General features: G+C 40.7%; 2 protein-coding genes across 2 annotated transcripts; one reads left to right on the top strand and one right to left on the bottom strand.

Moving 5' to 3' along the window:
• Nucleotides 1–15804: 15804 nt before the first annotated feature.
• On the bottom strand, nucleotides 15805–16637 carry LOC132047389 (uncharacterized). The gene is made up of 2 exons (XM_059438440.1): nucleotides 16445–16637; nucleotides 15805–16385 (listed from the first exon to the last, which is right to left on the bottom strand). Exons 1-2 carry the CDS (start codon nucleotides 16635–16637, stop codon nucleotides 15805–15807), a joined length of 774 nt encoding a protein of 257 aa, XP_059294423.1.
• A 2712-nt stretch (nucleotides 16638–19349) lies between these two features.
• On the top strand, nucleotides 19350–20358 carry LOC132047388 (uncharacterized mitochondrial protein AtMg00860-like). Its single transcript, XM_059438438.1, has 2 exons — nucleotides 19350–19374; nucleotides 19670–20358. Exons 1-2 carry the CDS (start codon nucleotides 19350–19352, stop codon nucleotides 20356–20358), a joined length of 714 nt encoding a protein of 237 aa, XP_059294421.1.
• Nucleotides 20359–21128: the final 770 nt, after the last annotated feature.

The following is a 21128-nucleotide window of genomic DNA, read 5'->3' as shown; positions in this document are numbered from 1 at the left end:
CGTTTCCTTCCAGAGCTTGTTAACAACATTAACCACAATGTATTTAATTACTCTTTCTAATTTTCATCAAAAACACAACATTAAAATGGCCTCATAACAACCTAGGAAGTTACAGCAACTAAAAATCAATTTTCGGATCATTTTTTCATCAATTCTTATTTCCACAACCTAGTTCGATTCCAATAAGCTTAACCACAACATAATCAACTCAATCATTACATGATCTAGCCATATGATAACATAATACTACTTCCAAAAGTTTGCAACATCACAACACACTCCACCCAATTTTCAGCCTCTATTTCACATGTTCTTCACCAAACAAACTAGCTAGAACTTAGATAAACTCAAATACATGAAGAAGGGAGGATTTTCTTACCTAAATCAGATCTTTAAGGGATGAAACAATGACAGTAGCTTGCCCTGGATGAAAATCAATTTCCTCACTCAGATTCTTCAAGATTGCATATGACCCCTTAACTTGAATTGAAAGAAGAAGAAGATTACTTGCATATTCTTGAGGGTTTTGGCGCTGATCAGTGGAGATGGAGTTTTCTTAGAGTTTTTCTTAGTTCCTCTTAGGCTTTCACAACTTGGAAATAATGAGGAGAAAGTGATAAGTTCAGCCCCTTTAAAGAGGTCAATTTTGGCCGACCCCCTTTACCTTTTTGGAAGATTTAATCTTGGCCCTTCCTTTAGTAAGTAGGTGACACACCTACTTGTCACCTGATTGCTTAATTAAATAGGTGTCACTCTCTGGTTCCGTTGCATTTAACACGTATCTCATCCTTACATCGTAGTTAAGATACGTATCAAGTAGCTCAAGTAAGTAGGACGGAAAGTAAGTAGGTGAACCGGGCACGTCGGGTAAGCAAGCAACTCATTTTTATTTGCCCATAATCTCATTTCTCCTATTTCAAGTGCATTCATCAACCTTGACTTAGCTGGCATGTGTTGAACGAAAATATGGGACGTAACATCCTCCCCCCCTTAGGAACATTCGTCCTCGAATGTTAAAGTAGTGTCGTTATTGCCTTTGATGCCAATGTGGTTTCTTCTATTCACATACTCATCAGATATCTTTCAACTTACCATATTGACTTTCGCATCTTAGACTTCTTAATACCCAGGAGATTTAAACATGCTATTCCAAATCTTCTTCTGTCATGAGTTTCGATAACCTTTAATGTTAACTTCCCTTGACTCATTTCTGATATTTCTTATCGTGTCCTCCCTTACGTCCTACCTATTTATATACTGGAGATATGATAACTCTTAAATAATCCACCGTGGTGTGGAGGCTCCATCATGCAGTGGTTTAAATGTGATCATTATACTTTTCATATGACAATTCCTTTCTTTTCTTTATATACCGTGGATTTCCTTTGATAGCGCACTCATCTCTTCTTAATAGCGATTTAACGCCATTGTCCTTATATCCTTGTTGTTGCATTTCATTTTCCTTTCTATATCTTACTTAATTTCGAGCACTTCTCATTCTCTCTTGATTGCATATCGAGTCATATTCATGTCCTTATGGTTTATAGTTCCTTTGAACTTGTCATCCAATGCCTCATTTGTTGTTTTCTATCCTCTTGCTCTTCATCATAAGTCATATTTATGTAAATCTCTCATGAGTTATACATGATCGCATGTTCCTTCACGTAAAGCATCATTTATAGATCGAGGTGTTTGGAAAGTTTCCAAAACCCCGAGTTCGCAATTTGATGCATATGGATCCTACCGCGGTCCTTGATATACTTGGCTATATTTCTTTAGTCTCTTGTTGATGTTCTCTGGATATCCTTGCAATAGAGTAAGAGAGGAGTTACTATCTGTTGGCTTGTCCTGACTCCTCTTACTATCGTAACATATTGATTGTCCTCAATTACTTCTTGAACGTTCTTCATTACTTAACCTTTCGATGTCCTCGTTTCGAATCTATGTCATCATCACTCTTCCAATCATTTACTAAATTGTTCACATGAGTCTTTTATCACCTACTTGGTGAATGCTAATAAGTATATCCTTTACTATATCGGGTCAACGTCTACTATATAGTGGTAACTCTTTACACAACTCCCATCCTTATACCATTACCGTGATTTCACCTCCATCTCATATCCTTCCCTTAATTAAGTCCTACAACATAATCCTGTCTTGTCTTTTGCACTTCCACTCGAGGAGTTCATATCTCACTTTTGTCCTTCAGTCTATGCCTTCTATCGTCTCATTCTCATTCCTTAATGTACTAACATTTTGTTATGAGATTGGGATCAACCTTTCTATTCATTCAGTTTGTCATCTACACTCTAACTACTGCTAAACCATATAGTGGGTCTTTCTGTCGTAGCATTCCTTACTACGGTCTCAAATCCTGATTAGCCTATAATATAAATTACCTTTTAGATCCCGTTCATGTTCGACTGATAAAAGTATCTTAATATGGGTCTTGTAATTCCATGTCAACCGGCCTTAAGCACTAAATATTGAAATCCTTGTAAATTACACTCCTTTCTTATTTCATCATGTATGATTTACCTTCTTATTTGTAAACCGTATGCACAAGAAACTTATCATACTTGAAAAATACATAAGTAGCCTTTTATATCTTTCCTTGAAGCCGAAACGGCTACCATCTAGTTCTATCATCGCCTTACTATCATATCATCTCTTTACCTACAATTCACAATCTTGTCTAAAACATCCTATGTCCATCCCGTGATTCTTTTCCAACATGATCTGTAAACATAATACCCTAGCCTTCGCACTCGTTCTCAGGTTTACCCTTCTTCCCATTAATGGTTTCATATCATGGCGCATTCTTAACCCTGATTTCCATCCATAACGTGATCTCTAAAATACTCAAAATAATCCAACAACATAGGAACAGTACCTCATCCATTTTTGTGTCTTGCCTCGTCTTCTTCTTCTTAAATAACACAATCAGTATTAGATGGCCATGAGCATAACCAAGAACATCTTAAACTTAATTTTGGAAATGACTTTAACATGAAATTCAAAAGGGGGTCCTTTTGTAATTTCCCTCAATCAATTCGCAATACCGCAGACGTGCAGTCTTTCGCTACTTTGAGGTGTCATTGGTGCGTTGAAGTGTCTTGGGGATCTCTTAGAAATCTTGTAGAGCTTCTAGGTGTTTTAAGAGGGTGAAGATTCATTCTCAGCTGATGTATAGAGAAAATAAAACACTCAATAATTTATTACGCCTCATGTCTTGGTCGAAGTAATCGCTTTTCACATATCCTTGCAGTCTCATCTTAATCTTAACCCTTAACACCTAGATATCACAGAGGAATCATGTCTATATTGGTTTTGACTCTGAACCACAAGCATGCATGTTTCTCTTCCAAAGACCACCCCAATTTTCTTGTTTTCTCAAAACGATATACACCACTCAAGAACGCCATGACTAACAATGAAGCTTCAATGCATGACATTAGATTATCGAACATATTATGATGCACACAAATGCTACTTTAAGCGGTCACTTTATTTTGCTCAATTCTCATGCTTATGCCCTCACATTGACCAAAGAATGTCCCAACACACATATGTACAACAAGAATGGGACAAAGACGAAAGAGAAAAGAAAAACACTCACACTCACAAAGAAATTATATCTACACATGCAAATACCATAGGCTTGCCCTTATTTTCTATGTTTTCATCCTAGGCTCGCTCGGTTGTGATCACATTAGGACTTGTTTTGGCTTGTAATGTAGGTTTAGGGACGGGTAGGATACTTTTTGGATATTACTGACTCACCCTCCTTGAATACTATAACATTCTTCACCTTAATTCACCTCTTTTCTTTCCAACCCCTTTATTTCCTTTTAAGTTTTCAACCTCGATGTGGTTTTATTCCTAACCCACTTACAAATCTTTTTGTGTTACAATTTTTTGATTTTCTCTTCTATATATATATATATATATATATATATATATATATATATATGCACATCGAATCTCCACTAGCAAACTCCACCACCCCCAACTTATATTTTTTAACATCTACTCCACATTTAATTCACCCCTAACTTAGGCATTTTGCCTCATCTATCTAGTAGCATCAAGGAGGGAACGGGTGCGAAGATGGATTAATTGTAAAAAGGGTAAGGTTTCATAATTGGCTAGCCAAGAAAAAGGTCAAAAGGCTCAAAAAGCGAAACTAGGGATATTTGAAATATTGGTAATGCTTATTTAGGCAAAGAGACTACTTACACAAAGAAAGCCTAAGATCATCTCACATCAGACTAACTTTCAGATTTCAAACAAGACCAACCGGGCAAGTTCTAGATTATACCTGCATACATAGAACCAAACTAACAACTCACACACACATTGGCATAAGGACAATTATTTTTACACTTGTGACCTCCTAAGTAGTCATTCATCACACACAATAACCCAATAATCATAATGTCATATAAAGAATCAATCATGTCAACCAATAACTATTCTAAGTATGCATTTTTAAAATTTTCGAGGGGTCCAACATTTCTAACAACTCATAATGACATGCCATCAGTTACAGAGTAACACAAAATAAGTCAAGACTACTCTATTCAATCTAAGCAAACAACCTAAACATGCCAGTTTCAACAAAAAACTAAACCCCTCGGGAAAAGAACTCTGGCAAATAAAAGCCGAGGAGGTTCCTAAAGAAATATCTACATTATGACAACGCCAGAAATCCCCACCCCCAACTAAAAATTATGCAATGTCCCCAATGCATCAACTGTAACTATTCTACGGGTAAGGAATACCTGGCAGCACTAGGTGTTAGGGTCAGTCGGAGGCACTGGCCCCCCGTAGTGACTAGAGGATGCGCCAGTAATACTGCTCGTTGGTGCTGGACGGCGATTGTCAAACATCGATCTCTCCGTGGAAATCCGCATATGCTCCTCTTCCTCCTCCACTGTCCGGGCCAGCATCTCCAACTCTTTCACCCGAGGAACTGCATCTTTCGCTACCTGTTTCCCTCTATAATCAGGGGGTGCGGTGTCCTCCTCGAGCATCAAATTCACCATATTTATCAAAGACAAGAGATCCACCTTGCTCGGCTGAGGGGGCTCCTCAACCACACTCTGGGTCCGCGTCTGTAAGGCCAACATATCAGCCTTTAGCCGATCTAGCTCAGCTCTCATACCCATCATGTTACCGCCCGAACCTGCACGCTCCACAACAACCAACCGTGCCTCAAACCTGTCAAGTCTCGCCTGATATAACTTCTGGGCCTTGTTGGCAGCGGCTGTCATTGGTGCTAAGGCAATGTCTATCTGCTTCTTCACATACTTCTCCATTTGCCTAGCTAAAATCCACGACTGCTCATCAGCTTGTGCAGCCTGAATTACCAATCGTCGAAAATTCTCTTTGTTGAATGCGAATGGATCTTGGGAAGGCTGATAGGTGGTTGGAGGACTAGTATGGGCTCTCTGTCCTTCCGAAAGATGCAAGGGCACTGTGCTAGTGGCCTGATGCTGTGTCACTGCTGTGGGAGGCGCCTCCGTGGCAGGTGCCTCGGTGATATCAGGTCTTATGGCCCCAAAATCTGCCTGAGTGTCATCCCGAACTTGCCCCTCGGGTACTGCTGCCGGTGGACCTTCAAGTAACAACCTCACTTTCTTTTTTTTGTTCTCCTCCTCTTCCGTTTTATGAATGTCGTACATATGACTGGCTTTTACACAATGATCTATCATATGTAGTGGTTCCACATTCGCCTGTCAACATAAAGCAGTAATAAGGCATGGGTATATCAATGAAGTGGCATCATGCTGTTCCCTATCCCGAATCTCCCTTACAATAATCAACCCTATGTTAAGTGGATATCGGGTCATGAGAGCTGCCACTGTCACCGCTTGGTCGGCAGTGAGTGAATTATCACTTTGGGTAGGAAGTATCCGAAACCGCACTACACCCCTCCAAAATTTTGCCTCTAGTGACAGTGTGTTCTTGAATATCTTTGACTTTTACTCAACCTCGGTGGGCTACCCTTTGCTATAACCAACGCCAACCATTCTGTTACAGATTCTGTCATCCTCATCTGCATCTTATCATCATATTTAGCCGTGCTAAGGGGTGGAGTAAACTCAGCCCCAAAATAATACCTATTTATTGCGGTGGGTGATACGTCAACTTTCACTTTTCAAACCTCAATCACGTTCGCCAGTGGGACATCCTGCTTCAGCATTCCAGGTTTTACAATTGTGCTTAAGTGTGCACCATAATTGGCATAGAATTCCTGCACGAGCATTGGGCAATAATCTCCCGGTTCTCTGTTAAACACCTCGAATTTGAAGTGGGTCAGCAGGTCCCTGATCCCCGGGTGTTCCTCCAAGTCCCGGAATCCAATTTGCCTTTCCTCCCAAATATTTCGCCTAGGAGCACCCCCTGCCTTTATACCTTCAATGCCCCTCTCAAACCGCTCTCGTGACCCTTTTACTGCGAACCGAAGAGCATCCTCCGTTTCGGCCCTTATCAGGTTTGCCTCATCTCTTTGATAGTCTGCCACTTCCTGAGGGGTGACAGGGGTTACCACTGGATTCCAAGCTATTTCTGAGCCTCGGACTTGTTCCGGCTCGGACCCTTCCTCGCTTGACCTAGAGGAGCCCTCCTCCTCAGACTGGCAGGACACCTGAACTGGGTTAGTGCGGCCCTTCATTGAGGTCATGATTTATTTCAAGGGCTTGGTGTCCTCTTCAGACAAGTCATGGTCCGAGGGAAGATCTTTAAGCCGTGTGGTAACCCTGCCCCTTTTTCTTTGCATAACACCTCCATCTTTGTTTTTAGGCGGCATATCTGTGAAGAAAAACATTACGTGTGTTAGACAGTTGATCCATAAACCACGAAAGAAGTGGCAAGCTCTTTGGTTGCAAAATGCCATGTTTCAGCTGTGCAAGCCATATTCTCAAAGTATGGGGCGTACTTTGAAGTACAGACACAAGGTACGCGACGTACATTGAAGTACGGGACGCACTTTGTGTACATACTTAGCAACACACTGTTACACCTCGCATTTTGTACATTTGAATATTCTGAGTTAATGGCTGGAAGTTAAGGACAAGGTTATAATTATTATTTTTTTCTAGAATGCATAAGTTGCGTATTCATTTTTATTGGTATGGAGTATTAAGGGTAAATTTGGGATAAGGAAAAATTGGAGGCTAAAAGTTGGAAAAAGAATTTTCATGAAATGGCCAAAAGGCCTAGGTGGCCGTGAGCCCCACCCACATGTTGGCCAATATTTTTATGACATGGAATGGTACATGTGTGTATCTTGTATTGGAGAAGGCATGTGTATGTGTCTGTATAATTCCTTACCATGCAAGACTTATTCATCTTGTGCAAATTAAGAAACTTCTAGAAAATTTGAGAAAATTGGAAAAAAAAGTTGGAGGGAAAATAGGGGCACATGACCGGCCACGTGCCCCTTATATATATATATATATATATATATATATATATATATATATATATATATATATATATATATATGTGTGTGTGTGTGTGTGTGTGTGTGTGTGTGTGTGTGTGTGTGTGTGTGTGTGTGTGTGTGTGATGCAAAGTAAGACACAAGTCATCATTTTAACTTCAAGAAAATTCAAGAAAGAAGGAGAAAAAGAGAGAAGGGAAGGGTTCGGCCAAGGTGGCTGAACATGGCCATGGAAAAATTGGTCAAGAAAAATTTCTTTCTCCTAGCTTTCCTACTAATTGGAGGGTCCTTATTATCATGGAGTAGTTGTTGGAACAAGAAAACCATTCGTTTTGCAAAGGATAAATCCTAGCCGTGAGTTGGAAGCAAGTGGAAGAGGTAACGTTCTATCCCTTCTTGCATGTGTTATGGACGTTTGAGTATATTGTGATGTGTTGAAATGGATGAAATTCATGAAGTTGTGTGTGTGTGGAGGTTGGCCGAATGTATGGGCTAGTTTGTGTAGAAAAGATGAACTAATATTATTTAGTGTTCTAGTGATGTTGTTGTGGATATTATGATGTAAAATGAATGTTTGATGACTCATGTCAAAGTTGTAGTGTTACGGGCTGTTTTGGAGAATTAATGTGATTTCAATATGGCTCTTGCATTCATGAAAATGATGTTGCTAACATATGGAATTGTTAATATAATTTATGAATGTGGAAGAAAGAAAGGTGTTGGTAGTGTTCTTGTTGAATTGGAATGGTTTCGGGTGAAAAGCATGTATTGGTTTGGCTTGTTGGATCATTGAGCGGATTGTTTGAAATTTTCTTGAATCTTAATTGAATGACCTTGGATTGGTATTCGAACTTGAGAGCATTGGTATTGAATTGATCATATGTATTTTATTTGAATATAAATGAAATGTTGTCGAATTGTGTAGAAAGGAAGTATTGAGGTTAGAATGCGTTTTGAATCACTTATGGATATTGTTGGTATGGTTGTTGGTTTGGTTGTTGTGATTTGGCGAGTTGAATTCTCGGGGATGTCGAAATTATAGGGGAAATCTTTAAATTTTTACGTAGACAAAGTGTTACTTTAGTATTGGATGCTTAAGTGCTTATGGATAATGGTTGATACCTAATGACGTTATTGTAGATCGGGAGAAGTCGGGACGTAAGTTTGGATTAGCTTAAGAAGCGGCTAAGGTATGTTAAGGCTCGTCCCTTTCTTTCAAAGGCATGATTCTTAGATTGCGATTTCATAAAGGCTTCCATAACTTTGTTGTTTTCGAAAGTTTTGTTTTCAAAAGAATTTTGTTCCTAAACGAGTCCGAAACTACGAACGCCCGTAACTTTCACAGATGGGCTCGGATCGCTTCGAAACCATCGTAGAAGATTCATAACGAGTAATAATCTCTAACTTTCATAGGCGGGCTCGGATCGGGTTGACGCTCGCCCATGGGCCCCGCGACTTTCCTTTGTTGGTCCTAACGACCTGTTTTTGAAAAGAATTCTGAAATGTCTGTATCTTTCCAAAACGGAGGTTTATGACTCCGTAAGCTTTCATGACAACAACGATGGATATGTTTTACAATGACAACGATGATGTCAAAAATGAGAATATTTTCCTACGATGAATATGATGATGATGATTCCATGATTAAAGGTTCCAAGTCTATGATTTCAATGACGATATGAGAATGTTGAGCTATTTCTTGATTTCTCAATTTTATTCATGAATGATGACTATTTTTTAAAGATTCCAAAGTATATGAATTGATGTCTTATGATCCCATTTTATGTTTCCTCGTGAAGTTATTCTTCATTGACAGTCTCACCTTATAATAATCGTTTCTTCAAGGTGAGACAAAGCGACCATGATTATTCCATAGCACAATCGGAGGTTACCGACCTTATGTCACTCCGATATATACATGACTTTCTTTGGGCTCACATGCATGCTACTTACATGATATATGAACATGATATATGAACATGATATATGAATATGATATACGTATATGCATATGGGGAATATGGGAAAAGGGCGAGAGCGTTATATATGCGTAACCACCTGATCAGTTGGTATAATATGACATGATACCGTCCCGGACGCGGGATGCCCGGACGCGGGATATGTGGTTATGGATCGGGCTGCACGTTCCGCAGCAATATAATATATATATATATATATACGGATCGGGCTGCACGTTCCGCAGCAATATAATATATATATGGATCGGGCTGCACGTTCCACAGTAATATAATATATATATGGATCGGGCTGCACGTTCCGCAAAGAATATAATATATATATGGATCGGGCTGCACGTTCCGCAACACTAAACGAAATGGTTCCGCCTAAAAGGGCACTCGGATGTACGTGCGGTTACTCTTTATCTCATGAAATGCCCTATGTTTTCGTCTTGTTACTACTCATGCTTTGTATCCTCTAAAATGTTTTACTCATGCCTTACATACTCGCACATTGCTCGTATCGACGTCCCTTCTTGTGGACGCTGCGTTCATGCCGCACGGGTACACCTGCATGAGTTGAAGATATTAGCGAAGATGTTCCGGCGAGATTGGCGAGCTCCATTTTCTCCGGAGTCTTTGCCGAGTCGAGCATTATGATATGGTTTCATGTTCCATGTTAGAGACTTTGCGGACGTTGTCGTGTATGTAGTATGTCGAGTTTTGTAAGCGGCTCCATAAGCCGTGTATTGTGATGCATTATTCTACGGGTCTTATACGATCACAGGTCTTACTTGATTTGAAAGGGATGAAAAGCAAGTTTGTTTCTGAAAAGCTTTCATTATGTACTCATGTTATGCTATGAGGGCCCAATATGATTATGAGTGCCACGAGAGTCAGAGGGTTAGCTCGGCCCTAGGTAAGGGTCGGGTTCCCATCACGCCCTAACGAAAATTAGGGTGTGACACACACCCCAGAAGGGTTTCTGTAAATGTCTACTGAAATACGTGATCAATGTACGGGACGTACACTAAAGTACGGGGCGTACATGTATCACGTATTCTCAAGAACTGCTAACAGCCCTTTTTTTGCGAATATTTTCTACGACTTACACAACATCACCAACACATAATTTACTTCTTTCATGCTTCAATTTTGGGGTTTTGGGGCGCGGGTTACTCAGACTTCACCCGTGTTACAATTATTTTCTTTGTGACAATTTATCGAACAGTTGGCGGGCATAGCAACTTTAGGCTTCAAAACTGAAACCATTCATTGGAATGCCCTCCAACCCAGTGGGAAGTATGAATTCGTACTCCAGACAGGAAATAGCCATACATGCAGGCGGAAGGTGGACATCGGGAAAAGAAAAGGGCAGAACAGTCATTGTAAAAGAAAGGACGTATTACGAAAACGTCTCGGAAGCTGTAAAGTTTCGGTTGGCTCTAGATCAGGTAATAAAGGGTATACGAGGAAGGAGACGCGAAAATATCAGCATTAAGGCAGCGAATTTCAGCAAAGTTTCGAGGTTAAGCGTGCTCGAGGGGGCAATTCTAGGATGGGTGACCCCGGGAAGTATGCGAGAAATCCGACATATTCAGACCTAAGAGACCAGTGAGAAGTTAGAGTAGCCTAAGGAAAACTAGAGCATATGGAATAGTTGGAGATCATAAGAAGATGCATAGGACGAGGCAGACATGCTCGGTGAAGAGACAAGAAGTGCATCATAGCCCTAGAAATAGGATAGGCTTGACGGTGTTTGGAAGTATTTTGTGGGCTAGTTAATAGTAATTATACATACATGTATATGAAGGTGTAGGATATCCCAAGATGATTGTGTCGGTGGACATGTGAATCTCAGTGACCAAAGTTACGATACGAAAGGTATTAATCGAGCAAGGGTACCGAAGTTCGAGTGGCAGCAAGGGTAAATGGTACAAGTGTTGCGAAAACAAGCCGTTATTATTCTACTATAGATTGAGATTGGGAATAAGGATACGAGGCGAAGTATAACTGGATAATGGTATAGGTATACCCCAAAAGGGGGGAAGCAGGTGAGGGGAATGTAAGGAGAAGATATAGACAGTTGACACGGTAGTATATTTGACATGAACGCTTAAGCTGCGAGGAGACCTTTCCTAAAGTGAATTAGTAAGGTCGGGGGAAACCGACAATGAGTGGATAGAAGTCCGGATAATGTTTAAGGTAATATGAGAAGTTCGCACAAACTTTGAGTAGTGCGACGCCAGGAAATGGACGTATATGAAGAGAAAGAGTACGACAAGGAGAACGGTATTGGGTAGCTTAAGAACTAATGTGAAGGACGGAAAATAACTTCGAAAAGGGAGCTTCCCCGAGGTGCTTATGAGACTCCGTACGACTAGTTGAACATTCGAGGACGAATGTTCTAAAGGGGGAAGGATGTTACACCTCACATTTTTTGGCACATTTGAATATCCCGAGTTAATGGCGAGAAGTTAAGGACAAGACTATGTTCTAAAATTATTTTAATGCATTAGTAGGTTATGAGCATCATTTACGGACGTTGGTAGTATGGAAATAATGAGAAAGGTTAAGGGTAAAAAGGAAAATTCGGAAAAGGGTTCATGGAAATACTATGGAAGGCTAAGGGTAAAATGGGAATTTCACAAGAAGTCTTGAAAATCTTGGAAGGGCCATGTTGGCCGTGTGGTACATAGCTATATGTCCACATTTTATTTGATGGGGACTAATTATACATATGTGTGGACAAAAGCTTACATAAGAAGACAATTGGTCTTCTTTGTATATTTTGAGAAAATTCAAGAAAAAAGAAGAAATTTCTAGAGAAAAAGAGGGGGCATGTGCCCCTCATGTGCTTATGGAAGTTATATATATAGGGTTGGTCATGTTTTAATTCAAGAAAGTGGAAGAGAAAGAGAGCAAACAAAACAAAACAAAAAAAAAAAAAAGGGAGAGAGGTTCGGCCATGGTTGGCCGAACTTGGAGGGGTGAGAGACATGGTTCAAAAATTGTTTTCTTTCACCTTTTCTACTAAATGGAAGATTCTCTACAACATGGAGTGTTCAGTGGAGCAAGAAAAATCCATATTCATACAAGTGACAAGTTCTAGCCAAGTGAGGAATCAAGGAAGAAAGGTAAGAATTCATTTCCTCTTGATGTTACGGATGTTTGTGCATGTTGTTGAGTATGGTAGAATGAAGAAAATGGATGTAGGGGTAAGGCCGTGTGGTATGTGGTTATGGCCGAGTATGTAGTGTATTGTATAAATGTGATGAACGGATTTTATTTAGAATTTCGATTGTTGTTGTTGTCATGGATGAATTGTATATGTGGTAATGTCAAGAAATGAATGAAATTCATGAAGTATGTACATGCATGGTGTGGCCGAATGGGGTAGTTGGTTGTGTAGAAATGATGGATTAATTCTATGTAGAATGTTAGTTGTTGATTGAAATGGATAGAAAGGGATGGAAATGCATAAAACTTTATTGAAGTGTGCATGTAGTGTTGTGGCCGTGGGCATGGTGTAATGTAGGAGAAAATGAATCAATTCTATTTAATATGTTGATTGTGTCGTTGTGGATTCCATGATGTAAAATGAAGGTTTGGTGGCTTGAAATGGATTTGAAGTCGTATGTGCATTGTTGAAGAATCTAGTATGACGTTAACATGATTCCTTGTAATTGCATGAACAATATTGCTAATGTGTGGTTGTCATATTTTACGAATATGGAAGAAAGGGATTGCTAATGTTAGAATATGTTTGGAGATGCTATTGTTGGTTTTGTTGTTGATATTGTGGCCGAGTTCTATTCTCGGGTTGTTGTTGTTGAATTGGGCCGAGCCATATTCTCGGGACGGTGTATTTACAGGGGAAATGCTGCCGAAATTTCGGCAGACAAAGTGTTATTTTAAAGAATCAACTCATAAATTCCCCTAACTAAGTTTTGGTAAACATGACCAAATTGTAGATTTTGGCGAATTTGGAGCTTGAATTTGGAGCAGCATATGGAGCGGAAAGAGGTATGTAAGGTCTTACTTTCCTTCTTTGGCATGTCTTAGATGTATTAGGCTTGAAAACGTGTCTCGGGGACTATTCTAATCCTAGAAATCCGAGGTTGAAATTAGTTACTATTCATTCAGTAAGATTGAAGTAAATGTTCATGAAAGGTTGAAAGAAAGGTCCAAACACTTAGAACTTGCATGATTAGGACCCGATTACCCTAAAACTTCCATAAGTATTGTCATGAAACGTATTATATGTAAATTGTGTACGCCACCTCATTTGATCCGAGGTGGGCCCACTATTCCCGAATTCCCTCCTATGGTCCCATTAGGCTTATTTTCGTACTATAGTCAATGAAAGTTCTTGGTTATCATTCCGACCATAAAATAATAGTTGTTTTAACTAAACCCTTGACCCCAAGGCATGATTTCCCTTACTAAAAGTTTACAAATGTTTTTCACAAACAAAATCCCTTTTTCTTCAAAGACCAAGTTTTACAATCTTGAAAGTCCTAATGATTAAAACGACGACTATGGTTCTATGATGATAAAGATAATGCTAGATATGAGAAGAAGTCTATGATGTGAATTCCAAGGATATGGTCCTACTACGAATATGACGATATGAAATGTTAAGCCATTTTTGAATAATGACTATTTTCAAAGGTTGTAAAATAAACGAAATGATGCTTTATGATTCCGTTATATGTTATTCCATGAAGTTACTCTCCATTGGTGGTCTCGCCTTAAAGTACTTGTTCCTCCAAGGTGAGACAAAGCGACCACGGTTATTCCATAATGCAAATCGGAGGTTTCCGACCTTACGTCACTCCGATAGAGTTATAGCTTTTGATTGGGCTCCAATGCACGCTGATGATGGATATAATTAAACTGGCCTAAAGAGCCAGGCACGACCGCCACTACGATAGGCGTAGTGGTCTGCATATAATTTAATCGGCCTGCGGCACGACCGCCACTACGTGTGTAGTGGACCGCAAATAATTATACCGGTCTAGAGGGCGGCACGACCACCACTAGTGGGCGGCACGACATAATTACCCCCGGACGCGGGAGGCCCGGGACGCGGGCTAATGATATTATGTGATGCGAGCGGTGTTACGATGTATGTATTAAGGTAAAAGTGAGCGTGCATAATTCCGCCTCGAGAGGCAAGCAGATACAGTTAGACTCTTTTCCTCTTATTTCCCATGACTTCTTATTATATGTTGTCCATGTCCTGTCTATTTTATTATGTTATTATTCATGCCTTACATACTCAGTACATTGCTCGTACTGACCCCTCGTCTTCGGGGGCTGCGTTCATGCCGCGCAGGTACACCCAGACGGATAGAAGCCAGGATAGAAGATGTTCCAGCGAAGTTGGCAAACTCCATTTGTTCTGGAGTGTCGCCGAGTCAGCATGCTATGCCAGGATGTCTTGTTTGAAGTTAGAGACTTTGCAGACAGAGTCGTGGGTTTCGGGAGTCAGTTGTACTATGATACGAGTTTTGTACAATTATAAGTTTTATTTAATTTGAAGGTAACAAGAGAACGTTTCAGAAATCTTATTATGTATACTTGACTTAGAGATTCAAAAAAAAAAAATTCACGTAGTACGAGTCAGTGGGTTCGCTCGGCTCCGGTTACGGGGTCGGGTGCCCATCACACCCTAGTAAAGTCGGGGTGTGACACCTGCACTTACTTCTTGGGCAAAAAGATGAAAATTTTGTGTTTTAGAGTGACTGTTAAGACTATGATTTATAGGGGGCGTATATAACTGAGTTTGGGGAGTTGATAGGGGTGAGTGGGAAGGTGGAAGTCATGGGTGTTAAATGGGAAGGTGGAAGGTAGATGATGGGACGTGGGGTTGGAAGATGGAGGGAAACCAGGAGACAGGGGTGGAAGACGAAAGAGGAGGAGTGGAAGACGAAGGTTTCACAACCTTCGTCAATTTTGTATATTTTTTTTTCTAAATTTACTGTACACGGAAAAGGTACGCCCCGTACAATGGAGTACGGGACATACTTAGAGCACGTACCTCCTTTCCTTCAGCCAGTGAGTAAGTTTTTACTTACCTGATAGTACGCGGATAAGGTACGGGACGTACAATGAAGTACGGCTCGTTCTTTAATCACGTACCTTCTAATATTTTCCAGTGAGTTTGCAAAAAAAATTTCTTTAAGTACGGGCAAGAAGTACGCCTCGTACAATAAAGTACGGGACGTTCTCACAGCCCGTACTTCGACGGTCAAACCTTTGCCAAGAAAAAATTTCGTGCCTCCTACAAAACGAACAAACATTACACTATTCTAAGAAAGCTGTAAAACATAGGTTGCCTCCCCTGAAGCGCTTGATTTAACATCGCGGCACGACGGTGTTATCAATTTACTCTTGGTTGGGACTCTCCGAGTCAGCATTCGTCCCAAGGTGCTTCAACCGATATCGGTCCACAATTCTATCTCCGTCAATCGTACCATGGTAGTGCTTCACCCTCTGCCCGTTCACCTTAAATGTCCGAGTTTCGTCTTCGAACTTTAATTCAATAGCTCTATGGGGTGAGACACTTACCACTTCAAAGGGACCTGACCACCGTGATTTTAATTTGCCCGGAAGTAGCTTCAATCTAGAATTAAACACTAAGACGGGATCACCCTTGTAGAATTCCCGCTTCAGGATTTTCTTGTCATAATACTGCTTCATTCTCTCTTTATATAGCGCTACACTTTCATACGCCTGATAGCGGAACTCATCCATCTCGTTAAGCTGAAATAACCTGAGTTTGGTCGTTTCTTCCCAATTCATGTTCAATTTATTCAAGGCCCACATGGCCTTATGCTCAAGTTCAACTGGTAGGTGGCATGCCCTCCCAAAAACTAGCTTGAATGGTGAAGTCCCAATCGGAGTCTTGAAGGCAATCTGGTAAGCCCATAGAGCATCATCGAGCTTATGGGCCCAATCAGTTCTGTCTGCATTCACCGTCTTTGCTAAAATATTCTTTATCTCCCGATTAGAGACTTCAACTTGCCCGCTTGTCTGAGGATGATACGGGTTGCCACCCTATGCTTGACTCCATACTTCTCCATCAATCCCGTAAAGGCTTTATTGCAAAAGTGAGAACCACCATCACTGATTATTGCCCTTGGGGTACCAAAACGAGTAAATATGTTCTTTTTCAAGAATCCCATGACACTTTTGGCTTCATTATTAGGTAAAGCCATCGTCTACCCATTTGGAGACATAATCAACAAACCACCAAGATGTATTTCATGCCACAAGAGCTTACAAAGGGACCCATAAATCAATTCCCCAAACATCGAACACTTCAACTTCCATTACAAAGTTCATAGGCATCTCTTGCCTCCTACCAATATTCCCTTGCCTTTGGCATTGATCACAAGAACGCACCATCAGATTGGCATCATGAAAAAGAGTCGGCCAATAATAACAACATTTGAGAACCTTGGCAGCAGTTCTCGTACCACTATGATGTCCCCCGACCGGAAAGTCATGGCAAGCCTTCAAAATCTCCAATACCTCACTCTCTGGGATACAACATCGAATAATGTTATCAGTGCAAGTTCTGAACAAGTATGGTTCATCCCAATAGTACTGACGAACATCCCGCAAAAACTTCTTTTTCTGATACGATTTTATCTCATCGGGAATGACACCAGTCACCAAGTAGTTAGCAAAATCAGTAAATCAAGATGCCACCTGCATAGACACCGCCAAAACTTGCTCATCTGAAAATGCATCTTCAATGTCAAGTTCTTCTGCTGGCACCCCAGTTTCTTCAAGTCTAGAGAGATGATCTGCGACCTGATTTTCGGACCCCTTTCGATCTTTTACTTCGAAATCAAACTCTTGCAACAAAAAGACCCAATGAATCAGTCGTGGCTTAGCTTTCTTCTTTGCCATCAAATATCTCAACGCAGCATGGTCGGTGTACACCATAACCTTGGACCCCAGCACATAGGACTGAAACTTCTCAAAAGCATAGATGATTGCAAGAAGTTCTTGCTTGGTCACCGTGTAGTTTATCTGTGCCGCATTGAGTGTCTTATTAGCATAGTAGATTGGGTGCATAATTTTATTGTGCCTCTGGCCAAGCACAGCACCGATCGTAAAGCCACTCGCATCACACATCAGCTCAAAAGGTAAGGACCAATCCGGAGTAACAATCACAGGAGCAGTAGTAAGGCGCTCCTTTAATTCATCAAATGCCTTTCGGCACTTGTCATCAAACATAAATTTAGCCTCTTTTTCAAGAAGCTTGAACATCGGGTTAGCAATCTTAGAGAAATCCTTGATGAAACGCCTGTAGAACCTAGAATGTCCTAAGAAACTTCGGACACCTTTGACTGAGATGAGTGAAGGAAGTTTCGCAATCACATCTATCTTCGCTTGATCGATTTCAATTCCCTTTTCAGAGATTTCGTGACCGAGGATGATCCCTTCCTTCACCATAAAGTGGCACTTCTCCCAATTTAGCACCAGATTTGTCTCCTCACATCTTTTCAGCACTTGACCCAGATGGTCAAGACAATCATCAAACAAGTCACCAACAACAGAGAAATCATCCATAAATACCTTCAAGAAGTCCTCTACCATGTCAGAAAAGATCGACATCATGCACCTCTGAAAAGTGTCTGGTGCATTATACAACTAAAGGGCATTCAGCTGAATGCAAACGTCCCATACAGACAAGTAAAAGTCGTCTTCTCTTGATCTTCTAAGGCAATGTTGATCTGATTATAGCCAGAGTATCCATCTAGGAAGCAATAGTACGATCTCCTAGCTAGCCTATCCAGCATCTGATTGATGAAAAGCATGGGAAAATGGCCTTTACATGTGGCGATGATCGACTTCCTATAATCCGTGCAAACACGCCCACCCGATACTGTACGGTGGGAATCGGCTCGTTCTTTGCATTAGGCACCACAGTGATACCTCCTTTCTTTGGTACACATTGAACAGGACTTACCCACTTGCTATCTGGATAATACTACCCCAGCATCTAACTACTTTATGATCTCTTTTTTCACGACTTCTTGCATGTTCTGATTCAATCTCCACTGATGCTCAACACTCGGCTTGCTGTCTTCTTCTAGCTGAATCTTATGCTCACAAATACTAGAAGGAATACTACGAATGTCTGCTATGGTCCAACCAATAGCACGTCTGTACTCACGCAAAATCTCTACTATACGCTCAATTTGTTCCTCAGTCAATAATGTCGAAATACCATCGGCAATGTCTTGTTCGGACCAAGGAACCCATACCTCAAATGTGATGGGAGCTGCTTGAGCTCAAGCTTTGGAGGCTCGACAATAGAGGGTTTAGCTGGTGGAGTAGTTCTATTTGCAAGATTAAGATCAAGCTTTCTTGGGTGATAAGTGTAGGAACCTCGACCCTCAAGTGTGTTTATAGTTTCCACGTAGCCCTCCATATCCTGACGTCAAAATTTATCGAAGCTGGTAGAGCTTCTCCCACTTTCTTCTTCCATTTTATGTTCAACAGCATCATCAATCCCATCAAACGAATCAATAACCGAGATACTCTCATAAGCGCTTAGCAACTTCATCCTCTTTCTTGCTTGGAAAGTCACTTCTTCATCATTCACTCGAAACTTAATTTCATTCTTCTCAGTCCATAAACGCTCTTTCCGTAGCAAGGAACGGTCTTCCTAAGATGATGGGAATATCTCTATCCACCGCGCAATCCAAAATTATGAAATTAGCAGGAAACATGAACTTATCTACTTACACTAACACATCATTTATAACCCCAACTAGCTTCTTGATAGATTTGTCAGCCATCTGTAATCGCATAGAAGTCGGCCTACGAGTCCCCAATCTAGATTGTTTGAAAATAGCAACGGGCATCAAGTTGATACTCGCCCCATTATCACACAGAGCACGGCCGAATGCATGAAGCCTAATATTGCACGGAATGGTAAGCGCCCCTGGATCTCCCTTCTTCTAAACTGTGGTGGAAGTAATAATTGAACGCACACGATGAGTCCAACTGAAGGGTGTTAGTGTGTTCTCAAAAATTAATTTGAGGTCTGGTTATCACCAACTACGGGTAAGTGAGCAAGATGTCCCTAAAACTGCTTTTAGGACTCGGTATAGCCATTATGAATTTTTGGTGATGCCATTCGGGTTGACAAATGCACCTGCGGTATTCGTGGATCTTATGAATCGTGTATTCAAGCCTTATCTTGATCAATTTGTGGTGGTCTTTATAGATGATATTCTGATATATTCCAAGAATAGGGAAGATCATGATAAACATCTCCGGATTGTCTTGCAAATTTTTAAGGAGAGGGAGCTCTATGCTAAGCTTTCCAAATGTGAATTTTGTCTTAGTAACGTGGCTTTTCTAGGGCATATTGTGTCAGCTGAAGGTGTAAAGGTGGATCCTAGTAAGATCCAAGCTATTGTTGAATGGAAATCGCCTAAAAGTCCAACTGAAATTAGAAGCTTCTTGGGCTTAGCAGGATACAATAGAAGGTTTGTCAAAGGCTTTTCCATTATAGCCTCTCCCTTGACTAAACATTTGAGGAAAGAAGTCAAGTTCGTGTGGGATGACAAATGCCGAGAGAGCTTTGAAAAGCTCAAATCCTTGTTGACACAAGCCCCTATACTTACTCTACCAACTGAAGGGAAAGAGTATGTGATGTATAGTGATGCATCTCATCATGGTTTGGGATGTGTTCTTATGCAAGAAGGGAAAGTGATTGCTTATGCCTCTCGAAAACTGAAACCGCATGAGTTTAATCGTCTTACTCATGACTTTGAGCTTGCGGCCATTGTGTTTGCTTTGAAAATTTGGAGGCATTACTTGTATGGAGAAAAGTGTCATATATTTACTGATCACCAGAGCTTGAAATACTTAGGTACACAAAAAGAGTTGAACTTGAGACAACATAGGTGACTTGAACTCGTCAAAGATTATGATTGCATGATTGACTATCATCCGGGTAAGGCCAATGTTGTTGCAGATGCTTTAAGTCTCAAATCCTTTGCAAGTTTATGGTTGAACTCAAAGTTTACTTTTGGGTAAACAAGCTTTTTTTGGAAATTCATCTTAAGAGGTCCGGATAGTCATTTAGAACTTATGTGCATATCTGGTTCGATTCCCAATGCACTCGGGTGCATTTTGGGACTCAGGTTGGCAAATTAGAATTGAGGTATCGGGGGTTGACTCAGTCAACGAGACCTCTGTTGGGAATTCTGAGGCTACGAGTGCGTCCGTAGCGTCTTTTATGTGTGTTTGTGTAAGTGGTTTGTGAGCAGATGGCCTCGGGCGTTAGTCGAAAATTCGGGTTGAGTTGTGAAACTTGGGAATTTTTCTGGCATCTGATTCCCGCTTTGGCTGTAGCGGTACCGCTATGAAGGTCACCGTGCCGCTGAAACGGCTGTGCCATTTGGGCATGACAGCTGTAGCGGTCATGGGACTGCTGTGGCGGCGCCGCTGGAACGGTAATCTCGCCGCTGAAGCAGGTGACGGGCAGTTAGTTCATTAAATGAAGTGTTAAATGCCCTAAGTCCCTTATTTATTACTATTCCAAAATTTGAGATTTTAGGAGCAATTCTAGAGTATTCTTGGAGAAGATTCTTGGTGGTAAGTCCTTCTAATCTATTTGCTATTCCATTACCCCTAATCATCTTAGAATCCCTTTATCTTGTTAGTTCTTTAAGTGA

Source organism: Lycium ferocissimum, chromosome 2 (genome assembly GCF_029784015.1).
Source record: "Lycium ferocissimum isolate CSIRO_LF1 chromosome 2, AGI_CSIRO_Lferr_CH_V1, whole genome shotgun sequence".
NCBI lineage: Eukaryota > Viridiplantae > Streptophyta > Magnoliopsida > Solanales > Solanaceae > Lycium > Lycium ferocissimum.
This window is presented reverse-complemented; position numbering and strand designations above follow the sequence as displayed.

Bases quoted from the DNA above. Each gene is read 5' to 3' on its own strand.
- LOC132047389 (XM_059438440.1), bottom strand. From the start codon at position 16,637: ATGGCTTTACCTAATAATGAAGCCAAAAGTGTCATGGGATTCTTGAAA. The intron at 16,386-16,444 runs GCAAGTTGAAGT...CGGTGAATGCAG, and splicing joins TATCATCCTCAGACAAGCGG to ACAGAACTGATTGGGCCCAT.
- LOC132047388 (XM_059438438.1), top strand. From the start codon at position 19,350: ATGAAGCCTAATATTGCACGGAATG. The intron at 19,375-19,669 runs GTAAGCGCCCCT...TGGTCTTTATAG, and splicing joins GCCTAATATTGCACGGAATG to ATGATATTCTGATATATTCC.